Genomic DNA, 12,115 nt, shown 5'->3' with positions numbered 1-12,115 from the left:
GATAGCAGTATCCTATACAATCCAAACACAATTGGAAACTAGAAGAAACTCTAGGAACAGATCTGACAGGCCCAATATTCACACCCCTATCAGAAGACAAGTTTCTAAATATCACCAGTTTGTGTGATAAGCGCCTCACAGCACAACAGGTTTTCAAGCACAGCTTAAGAGTGGTAAAAAAAAAAAAAAAAGCAAATCTGGGTTTCTACTGTGAAGAGGAGATCTTGTGCTGCAGGTCTGACAGGACAAGTAGCAGTTAGAAAGCCATTCCTTAAAGGACAACATAGGGCCTTGGAAATACCGGCTGTGGACTACTGCAGACTGGAAGGAAGTCTTATGGACCGATGAATCAAAATTTTTAGTTCATCGCTCAGGGTGTTTGCACAGTATTGAGTTGGTGATAGGATGGTTCACCAGTGTCTTACGCCATCTGTCAAACATGGAGGAGGAAGTGTGATGGTCTGGGTTTATTTTACTGCAAGCAGAGTTAGTGACTTATAGAGAGTGACTGGCATTCTGAATCTAAAGGGTTACCACAGTTTGGCTGTTATATCGGCAAAAGGTGGCTACTTTGATGAATGAAAAATTTGAATAACATTTTGTACACGTAATGATTCCTTGACTTATTTTTTTATTTGCCATTGTTTATGTGGTCTATGCCTTGATTTCATGAAACATTATGACATTAAACTTTGTGCATTTCCGTAAAAAATGAAAAAAACTGAGGCGTTGTAAAGGTTTTGACCAGTAGTGTATATTTTCCTATTCAATTTTTAGCTTTAAAACATTTTGTAAAAGGGTTGTAGGATTTTAACCACGAGGTAAAAGCAATATTTCACCATTAACATATACTTCACATTGTCAAATTAATATTCAGCTAGGCCTGCCAGTGATTTGTTTTAAAAGTTTTAAAAGCATCACTGTTGCCAGGATTTGAGTGTTGATTCTTTCTAATTCACTCTGTTATAGTGAACCCACCTGGCCTTTTGAATTTTACGTGGTTTAAAAAAGCAGACATTAATACAAAGTTACAATAGTCAAGTAACTTAGATGTCATCACACTAACTATACAGTGCTGTTTAGCTCCCATTAAAGGAAAAATGTATATATTTTTTTACAAATCACACTAGAAAAATAAATTAATATTTTGCTTTTTTCAGAGAGTTAAAATGTGATTGTGGGAACTTCTAAAGGCACTATATTTAAACATATACATACATGCATGCTCTTGAAGGGATTCTTGCAGGCCGGGATTTAATGTTTGTATTGCATTTGTGTCAGAATATTTATTTACATTTATATCAGGAGTCATTTTTACTTTTGTGCTTTCTCTCTTTCTCTTTCCTTTTCTTCTCCCTTCATTTTTTCTGTTGTCTGCTTCACCTGGTCATCTTATGTTTCATAGAAAAGTTTCTCTGTCAGTCATTTCAGAAGAGCACAGTAGACTGCACTAAGCATCAATAACTTCTGGAAACTGAACTCAAAGTCATCGTTTTGCACCTGCAAACCAGTTTTCTTTCAAGAATGTTTTCCTGAATTTGTAAATGTAATGCTATGTGTTTATTTTTTAATCTGTTTTTGGATAGAGCTTATCTTGAAATCTGCTCTAAAACCATGACTTGAAATTAGGAAATAAAGCCATTTAAGCACTATATTTAGACATTGCGCTATCTACCAAAGATATGGTAACAGTGGGTTGTTTATTTTAATCTTGTGTTTGTTAGTTCATTTATGTTTTAAGAGTTATATAGGTTTATATGTGTGTGCGTCTTTATCTGATTCCCCCTACCGTGTTTATCTAGTCCTTGACTTTGCTTGTTAGAAACAGAACACCAAGTGAATTTGATGTTTTGTATCTTGTCTAGGGGAGTATACATACAGTTGAGATCTTCATAAAAAGAACTTAAACAGAACATCCCACAGTTAGAAGGCATGTGAAATAAAAGTCCCGTTGAGTGTAGTTGTATTTGTCTGTTACATCATTTGAATGTCAAATATTAAACTTTTCTGTGCAAATGAATACACTAAAATAGTCCTTTGTAGTTTGTACCTGTTTATTAAGGAGAAAGGGAAGAAATTTATATTGTTTACAGTTGAAGGAACAGTTTTAATTATTTATTTTCTGAAACCCACTTAATCCTAGAGCAGCATTGTGGGAGGGGCAAAGACTTTACCAGTAGCACAAGGCAGGCACCTTGAAGTGCCATCAAGGATTTCATTGAAAAGCATAAATATGCCATGAGGTAGCCTACTTAAGTCCATGTTTATGTGACACTATTATTGTTATAATTCAGTATATGTGGTCGTAAGCTTAAAAGCTGTCCTTGGTTCTTGTAGATCTGTCTTTAATCTTTCCTTCAGCGTAATTCAGCCATGCAATCTTAGAGCTGTTGGAAATAATAATTTATCACAGTCTTCAGGGTCTTTGGAACACTGCTGGCTCAATTACTAAGTTACATCCTTTTTTCCTCTCGTGCCATTTTGCTCACTATATGCTTTTTTTCCTCCTGTCTACAATAGCAGTAATATTCTATTACAAGCAAGTTCTTGTTGTAACTAGAGATAAAAGACTGATTATATTTTAGAAGCTTTGTAAGAAAATAAAACAGAAAACCCCTGGAAAAAGATCAGCAGAGAGAAAGTATAGTTAGCCTTTCTGTCATCATTTTTAGCTCAGAAATAAAAGTCTTATCATTTCACAAAGGTAATGTACCTCATTCTAACAATAAACTTTGAAGATATTATGCTTCTATTTATGTTAACTTGGAGAAGCAGTGTACCTGGTTTATTGATCAAATTATAAATTTGAAGAATTTACAGAATCTTTAATTATGTTTTGCCAGTCTCAACTATTCTATTTGAAATTAACATACATCAGATGTAAATTAAAAATCTGTCTTCACTCCCTTGCTTTTTTTAGCATACGAAAATAATTTGATTCCTTAGTAAAACTGGCTTTAACTTTTTAACAGGTTTAAGCACATTAGATCAAAATCTGTGAAATGGCTTTGATTATTTGTAGTGTTGTAGTTCCAAATGTCAGAATTATAGAGTTATTTCTTATTTGGATATTGGAAATTTTGGAATTCTTACAAAAAGATAAACTTACAATACAACAATAAAGATTTAGTTTCAGCCAATCAGTGTTGGAGGGAAGAATCAGAGTGACTTCAACATATTATAAGCAAGACATATTCAAGTGTAAGCACATATGTTCTTGTCAAATCATCACCTACTTTGACATTTAATCTTTTTACAGAGTATGTGCAATATGCTGGCCAATGTGGCAATTGTACCAATGGCATTGCAAAGATTATCCAATCTTCATGAAACACATTGAACCTAAACAAGTCAGTTAAATTACTGGTGCTTCAAATTTGAAAAATTATATATAAAGATGAGAGTAGTACATGTCGACACCGTCTTTTCTTGTACCCCCCAGGTAGAGACAAGCACAACATTGCATAAAAATAATTTATATATATATAAAATAGTATCACTAGAGGCTTTGGACACATCTACTCATAGAAGCGTTTAATGCTCTCAACCACCATCCTAAGGTATCCTCATGGGGTGCTTCTCCAACAGTCTTTAAGGAGTACCCACATATGCCGAGCACCTCCTGACTGCTTTTTATTAATTCTTTGGTCCAGCACATCCTAAACCATCTTATTTAGGTTCAGGTCTCTGTGGATTCATCTGATAAAACACTTTTATCACTCTTCTCCTTTGCCAAATAGCTATTAAACAACATAGATGTGTTTTTGGTCATTGTTATGTTGAAAATTAAAGGACAGCCCATACCTGATGCAATGTCTCTGTAAAATTCCGTAGTAGCCATCTTGGTTAAGTATTTCTTCAGTTTTAAATAAATTCTGGCAGTGTCACAAGCAAAACACTGCCACCCATCCTCTCCCATTATTTACAGTATACAGAAATCATTTGTTCACATCTTATGAGCACACTGCAATTGGAATCAAAAATCTAAAATTTACACTCTTCACAACAAAAGGCAGGTGTTCACTAGTCTGATGGTCACAGTAGTTTCTTCACAGCATTTCTACAGTGAAATGCTGCTGGGAAATGCCCTAGTGACTCCCTTCAACCCCCAAACCCTCTATCTTGACATTGACCAAGTGGAGTTGAGAATGGCCTACTGACAAATTTTAAGCATTTAAACATAAACCATTATATCAGAATTTTGTGAAAAGAATGCATAGAGAGAGAACTGCTAACCAAACACTGTGCTGCCCCCCTCTGTTACAGCGCAACACTAACTTTGCTCAAGGTTGGACTCCCGCAGGATTCTATAAGAAATGTAGTTTGAACAGGCAGCCCAGTCAGGAACATTCACAGTCACTAGGGGGAGCTTCTGGCTAGCAGCCTCTGTATTCCTGTAAGGATCCAACTGTCTTGATAAGGCTTCTCGTGTATGTTCCTGATGTGCCAAAAGTACTCCTGGGTCAGGTTTTAAGAGGAGCGTCTCGTTCTCGGCCAGATAAATTCGTTGCGGCACAAGCTCATTTGCTGTAGTTAAGGAGATAAGGAAATGGCTATTTTGAGACGTGACTAGCAAGGATTGGCAATAAAGGTTGATTTACTTTTTAAATCTTTTCTGTTCATTTGTTTTCAGTATGAACGTGCTTTAGATAGGTTTTCTTCCTGCACCTATAACAAGGATTTATGCTTTATTTGGCCTGACCTTTCTTATTTTATACCCATCAGGAATTTTAAAGCTCCAAAGTCTTGTATGGACTTCATAAACATTTTTTTTCATATATACTGTATGTGTATTTATGTATGTACAACATATGTTGATGTAGATATTATATATTGAATGGCATTGTTTTATGCTTGTATTTGTAATTCAGTGTAATGATCTGAACAGGATCACTGAGATGGGTGCTGTAAAAGAGAAAATTAAATTTATTTGCAAAGTAAATTGTGCTTGATTTACTTTTTACAACAACGTAGTTAGTTATTCAGGTCCTCTGCTATGACCATGAAATCTGTAGAGGTGTATCCCATTCTATTGGGCATTATAGAGATGTTTCTACACTTTGTTTGGAGTCCATCTGTGGATGATTCAATTGATTGAACATAAATAGGAAACTTTGATTGAACATGAATTGGAAACACACACACCTGACTATGTAAGGTCTCACAGTCAAGTGTATCAGAGCAAATAACTTGGCATCAGGGGAAACAATGTGCCTGCAGAGCTTAGAGACAGGATTGTGTCAAGGCACAGTAAGGTGGATCGCTACAAAAATCTGCATCATTGAAGGTTCCCAGGATCACAGTTGCCGTCATAATTCTTGTGGCAGTTCCAAACTTCATCCATAACTCTTCCTAGATCTGGCCAACCGGCAAAACTGATCAATTGTGGGTGAATGGCCGTGGTAAGAGAAGTGACCAAGAACCTGATGATTAATGTGGCAGAGCTCCAGAGAAACTGTGTGGAGATGGGAGATATGTCCAAAAGGACAACCATCACTGCAACACTCTACCTCTGCGCTTCATGGCGGAGTAGCCAGACAGAAGCCTCTCCACAGTAAAAGACACTTGGAATCAATTTTGGAGTTTGCAAAAAGACGCCTAAAAGATTTTCAAACTGTGAGAAACAAGTTTCTCTGGTTTGATGAAACCAGTATTAGTGTAATGTGTGGATGAAACCAGGCACCACACATTAACCTGTGCAACAGTAAAACATGGTGGTGACAGTAGCATCACCCTTTTGGGATTGTTTTTCAAAGGCAGGGATTTGAAGAATAGACAGGGCTGAGGTAAAGCTAATTGGGGCAAAGTAGACCCTGGACTGGGCAGAAGATTTATCATCCAAAAGGAAAGTGATCCTTAGCACAAAGCAAAGACAACTCACAAGTGACTTACAGACAACTCTGTATGTTTTTGAGTTGCCAGGGTCCCAGACTTGCACCCAATCGAACATTTCTGGAGAGACTGAAAACAGCTGTCCACCAGTGGTCTCCATCTAACCTGCCATCGCTAGAGAGCATCTGCAGAGAACAACAGCAGAAAAATCCTCAAATCCAGGTGTGAGAAGCTTGTTGCGTCATATCCAAGAAGTCTCCACTCTGTATGCAATTGCTGTAAAAGGTGCTTCAACTCAGTACTGAGTGTAGGATCTGAATACTTGTGCCAATGTGATATTTCAGTTTTTAATTTTTAATACATTTGTAAAAATTTCTAAAGTCTTGTTTTTGCTTTGTCATTCTGGGTCATTCAGTGTTGGTTGATGTGGGGATAAAATTAATTTAAATCATTTTAGCACAATGCTACGACATAAAATTTTTAAAAATACTCTCTGAATCCACTATAGCTGTAGTACAGCATTGTAGAAGTAATGAATGGAAGGTGATGACATCAACAGAGAAGCTTATGTCAGCTGTTTCCTTTAGACCTCAACAAATATGTTTCATGTCATTTCTGCTTGAAGTATTACAAACTTAACTTAAAAATACTGTAGAACAGTTATTTGTGTTAATGTTACCAATATATTTTTTTAGAATTCAAGAACCAAGTGTATTAACACTTCATGTATTGAAGGGAAATTAATACTGGACAGGAGTATCAAAAGAAAACATGGTTTTCATATCAAAATGCCAATTTTCAGGAAATATATTCTTATACTGACTATGCATATGAAAGAATGAATGAGAGAAACAGTAAAAACTCTACTGATAAATGAGAAATCCCTCTCAGCTCATGTATAGTTAAGTTTTGTAAGTATTTGAATGTATATCTGTAATATTGATTGTTATACATAATGTAATGCTTTCTGCCCTGGCTTTAAACCAGTAAAATGCTCAGTCATTTCAAATTTTATTGAACATGCATTTTCATCACTTACTTTGTGTGTACGTAGTAGTGCCCTACCAATAATATATGGGTTGATTATTTTTCTTAGAAAATGTAAATGAAAAGAAAGGCATTAAGTATATGATGTTTTTACATGAGCATGTAAATAACATCCACTGCAAAAATTATAATGATGTATAGAAAACAGTTTCATAACGCTGAAAATAGGAATATATTTTAACTTGAACCTTACACTCTGACTTTCTCCGTCATTTGTGTACACACATAAGACAAGTCAAAGTCTCAGTACTTCCAGGCTACCAATGGCAGATTGTAGTGGAGGAAGCTGACTATTTATAATATTGGCAGATTTTATGTACTGAAAATATATACATTGTTGGTTGTGTCAGAAAGAATAAGTTTTATTTATTTATAAGATTTTTTTTTTGTAAACATTTCTGAATCATTAACAGTTTTAATATTTAAAAGCAGAAAGCAATAATAATATCTCTTATTAAAATAGAGAAAAAGCTCATAAATAAATATAAAGAATTGTAGCAAAACATATAAAATTAGTTGTTAGTCCAGTTGTTGAAAGATGAAAATAAAATGTAACCTTCCCTCTTGAAAACAAGTGGAATCGTATTTCCAAGATAGAATAAATTCACTTAGAACAAATTGTAGGTAGACATAAACAACTTTCATATATTGTCCTGCCTTCTTGATTCAGTTCAAGGTTGCAGGGAGGCAGCGCCTATCCAGAAGAAATGAGTGAAAGGCAGGAAACGGCCCTGGACAGAATGCCAGTTTGTCACAAGGCTCTCTCTCACACATATCTATTCTCACACTTAATTGGATTCTATTCAAACTAACCTTTGTGTCTTTGAAGATGTGGGAGAAACAACGGAGCACCTGGAACAGAATCTACGTAGACACAGAGGAACTTGTAGACTTCACATGGCTCATGACTAGGTGCAGGACTTAAACCCATGGGGGTTCTTTTAAAAGCTGATAGGCTGAGGATTTCTGCTACCTTAAAGGATAAAGACCTGCTCATCACTTTGATGTGATGACATACATTTATTGGCAAACAAAGAAACTGTCCCATCAAGCGTTTTCTGCCACTTATGGAGGCTATATGTCTATATACCTTAGAAAACCAAGCCTCCATTTTTCTTAAAGTTGATAATGTAGGTCACATGTGAAAACAGATGTGCATCTCCAGATGCTTAGAAACAAATGTACATTTAAAACTTAAACTTCTCTTTTTGTTTGACATCTGACTTTTGAAACAAAGGCAAACTTAGTTAACAAGTGGCCATCTCCTACATGCTCAAAATAAGCTGTGCAGCAGCCATTTTGACAGGCTGTGAAGACAATAAAGGAATGTACAAAATAAAGGTTTGCGTCATTTTAACAGGAAACTTATGAACTTAAGTGTAACAGTAACTAAACTAACAATTTTATGCATCTTCTGCAATAATTTGCCTTATTGTCAGTCATGGAAACCGATGAATGCCAGAGGAGTTTATTGTTTTGAAGCCCGTGAAATGTTTTAGCACCTACATTGATAAATCTTTTAATTCTGATTACTGTTATTGTGCCTATCAGTCAACAGGAGAAGGTTTTCAAACTGCCACAGTCTGTTCTAAGATAACAACAACATTTATTTATATAGTACATTTTCATACAAACAGCTCAAACTGCTTTACATAATAAAGAATGGAAAAATAAAAGACACAATAAGAAAACAAAATAAGTCAACACTAATTAACATAGAATTAGAGTAGGGTCCAATGGCCAGGGGGGACAGAAAAAACAAAAAAAAAACTCCAGGCGGCTGGAGAAAAAATCAAATCTGTAGGGATTCCAGACCATTAGACTGCCCAGTCCCCTCTAATAATCTAATAAGTAGGCATTGCTTTGAAGAGTTTCAACATCATAATAGGCAGAATATCAGTGGAGGTTACACCAATACCAATGTATAGGTGGGGGTGCTGGGGCAAATATCAGCTGATATATTGGTATCCTAGTATGTAGGTATATGTGTGAATGTATAGGCATACGTGCATGAAATCATATTTGCTGCTGCTTTACTTGCTTTACTCATTTCTTTTTCCCTGTAGATGTGATCAGTATGTTGCACAACTGGATGAGATTCAGAGACAGCTAGCTGTTGCAGAAGATGAGAAAAAGACTCTTAATTCTCTACTACGAATGGCCATACAGCAAAAATTAGCATTGACTCAAAGACTAGAGGATTTGAAAAACCCACACCCAGGAGATGGAACCCGAAGAAGTCGAACTCAGCCTTTAGGCAGCAGCAGCAAGACCAGTCGTTCTCCTCGCAGCCCAAGAGGCAGTCCTGTGAGCTTCACTCGCAGCCCCAGAGCTAGCCCGGTAAGTGGCGTCTGAAGTGTACAAGTTATGTAAATGTCCAGCCTTGCTAAACTGCTAGAAACCGCAGATAACATTAAAGCCCATGTTTCTGCCTGTCTGTCTTAACACTTTCTACTATGGAAAAAACATATCTAGTTATCTGCAGATGTAACTTAATTTTCTCAGTATACAAGTATTGTTATCCCCCGATGCTCTAATAGATACAACATATAGTATATTACATTACATTAAAATTATTTTTGAGCTGTTTAATAATAAAACTATTGAACACAACTTCAAAAACTACAAAAGTGCAATTAAGTAAATTTTCCTTACTTAGATTTTCTGAAATATTGAATGAATTAAATAATGTGTAACTCAACGTGAAATGCACTCACCATAACTATACTAATATATTTTTTATAGTATAGAAGTACACCAATATGTTTCAGTAATATCTGAAAAATAATGTGTTCTTCCATTATCAATGTACCTCTACTGCATTATTAGACATAATCATTCCAACTAAATAGCATTCTTCTTTTCTCTTAAACAGCACACTGGTTTGTTCTCTCATATTTATGCCCTTATTGTACTTGGCTTATCTGCAGTCTTTGTTCATTTTATTGTGTGCTTTCTAACAGTGTTGACATATGAAGCTTTTTTTTTTTTTTTAGAATTTGGGGTATGAAGTAAAAAAATAACTATAAATAACTATGCATCTTTGAGTTTGGATTATTTCTGATATAATTCTATTTGCAATAAACTTTTTTCTTTCAAAAAAAAAGTGCTGGGAGGGGGCCTCCAAAAAGTTGAAATTATTCCCTCTCTCGGGCATTGCTGTGCAATGACAGCAAGGTTGAAAATAGTCTCTGCCAGAAGGAGTTATTTTGCTCAGTCTTTTCAGTTTATTCTCATTACCTATTTAAAGTTATACTAACTGTATACACAGTTTTGTTTTTTACACCCTAATCCTTACTCCTGCAACTAGCATAAATCATTTCTGTTAAATCAATATCACCTTCAGAGCTAGTGGAGGTGACATGGTGTATTGTGTGATAGTAAACATTAGATTAACAAAGGTTAATGACATGGAAGTATATAAAGAGAAGTGTAGCTGTCATCTGAAAAGTTGCACAACCTGTTTCTTACCACTAAAATATGTGGAATGAGCCTCTATCAGCACTTAATGGTTAAATAACAACTTAATTTAATATATATTGAATTTAAACTTTTTTTTTATTTTTTTTTATTTTAATGATATAGGCAGTGTACTTCAGATTTCTGGACATTCAAGTTTATTAGTTATCATTCTACAAGAAAAATTTTAGACCTTTTTTAGGAGAATCAGGCAATTTTTTTCATTGATGGTCTATAGTTTGTTCATCTTGCATGTGTAATTTGGACTGACTGATGAAATTAGTGGCATATATATATATATATATATATATATATATATATAGCTGATTACCCATTGGCTTCGCTCACTGAGTGCAAGGGAAAAAAATAAAATGTAGTCTATAAGTTATTAAACAGTAAAACATTAACATTTTAAGAAATAAAGATACATTGAGCACTACTGGAGTGGTTTTGGGTACACTACATTTTAAAGACGGTATAACACAACAGGTAAGTAGTACTAACAGCAGCTAAAATGTATATCTCTCAGTAGTAGATCCCTTTTGAAAGGCGCTACACGACGGCTGTGGTATAAAAATTAAATTTTCTATGTGAACGTCCAAATTTCTGCCTGTGGTAATGTGCCTTACCGGCATTACCAGCAATTAAAGAAAATTAGTTTTGTGTCCTCTGCAGTGTTAAGAGAGAAAGGCTTTGGTTTGGGATAAAAGGAAAAAAGGTGTAAAGAAAGGATACTTGCCTTTTTGTTTTATACTGTATGGTGTAGAGAGACGTCTTCGCTGACGATATGAGCACCTTTTGGGGAGCGTTGCGGCGGGTCTCGTGTAGATTGGAGAGACGGCCCTGCCATTAACCGGCCAGAATGGCACTGTCGGTCCTCCACTCCTGTGCATGTCTTCCGCAACCTCATAATCGTATATGTGCAAAAGAAAGTGCGAAGTGCCTTAATATTAGTTTGCCGCAGTCTAGAAAAGGGATCCCGTGTTGTCTGGTCTATAGCTCAGGGGAAGGAGGAAAAAATTAAAAGTGCTTACTTTCACTTAAGGCAGAAGCGCAGTCAGCGTCTCGAAGGTCGGCACAGCTATGCCCCCACGCGCCGGCTGCTCGACTTTTATAGTATTTTTGCAGGGCAGGAGACGTCACTTTTTGCAGACATGTTCACGTGATCAAAAGTCTCCGCGCTCTTTGGAGGTCTTGCTTGTTCTCTGCGTACTGCGTTCACAGTCAGTTCACGTGAGCCGCTCGGAGTACATGCATCGAAGGTTCTCAGCTGTGCTTGTGCTATCTCGTGTGATCTTGCGATGTCCATGGCTTTATTTAATGTTAGCTAAGACCCGGCACTTAAACGTTTCTCTCACACTTTTTCTGAGTTTGTGCCAAACACTAGTCTATCCCTGAGCATCTCATCTTTGCATAAGCACAGCCCTTTACCCGCGAATTTAGCAGCAGCGTGTCTATTGGATTGCTGCTGACTGACGGCCTTATATGGGCAGGCATTCAATTACGTGGGAGGCGTGACGATGTGGGACGCAACTCCGTCTCACACACGGCGACCGAGCTGCAGGCTATTGCTGTATATATGTACATAAGTAGGTTCCAGTTATGACCGTTACACGTAGAATTTCTAAATGAAACCTGCCTAACTTTTGTAAGTAAGCTGTAAGGAATGAGCCTGCCAAATTTCAGCCTTCTACCTACACGGGAAGTTGGAGAATTAGTGATGAGTGAGTCAGTCAGTCAGTCAGTGAGGGCTTTGCCTTTTATTAGTATAGATTAC

At 36.3% G+C, this 12,115-nt stretch overlaps 1 protein-coding gene across 5 annotated transcripts in view; it reads left to right on the top strand.

Moving 5' to 3' along the window:
• zgc:162200 (uncharacterized protein LOC558638 homolog) overlaps positions 1-12,115 on the top strand; it is a 94,112-nt gene that overhangs the window by 77,924 nt on the left and 4,073 nt on the right. For 4 of the 5 annotated variants that reach the window (XM_039774125.1, XM_039774127.1, XM_039774124.1 and 1 more), the window contains one exon: positions 8,946-9,219. In XM_039774125.1, the coding sequence (XP_039630059.1) occupies positions 8,946-9,219 (274 nt within the window). Of the gene's footprint in view, positions 1-1,405; positions 4,911-8,945; positions 9,220-12,115 lie in introns of those variants that run through there. The other variant, XM_039774129.1, reaches the window with a different exon arrangement.

This window comes from Polypterus senegalus, chromosome 13 (genome assembly GCF_016835505.1).
Source record: "Polypterus senegalus isolate Bchr_013 chromosome 13, ASM1683550v1, whole genome shotgun sequence".
In the NCBI taxonomy this organism is placed as follows: Eukaryota; Metazoa; Chordata; class Cladistia; order Polypteriformes; family Polypteridae; genus Polypterus; species Polypterus senegalus.
The sequence above is the reverse complement of the archived record's forward strand: the minus strand, read 5'-3'. Positions and strand labels throughout refer to the sequence as shown.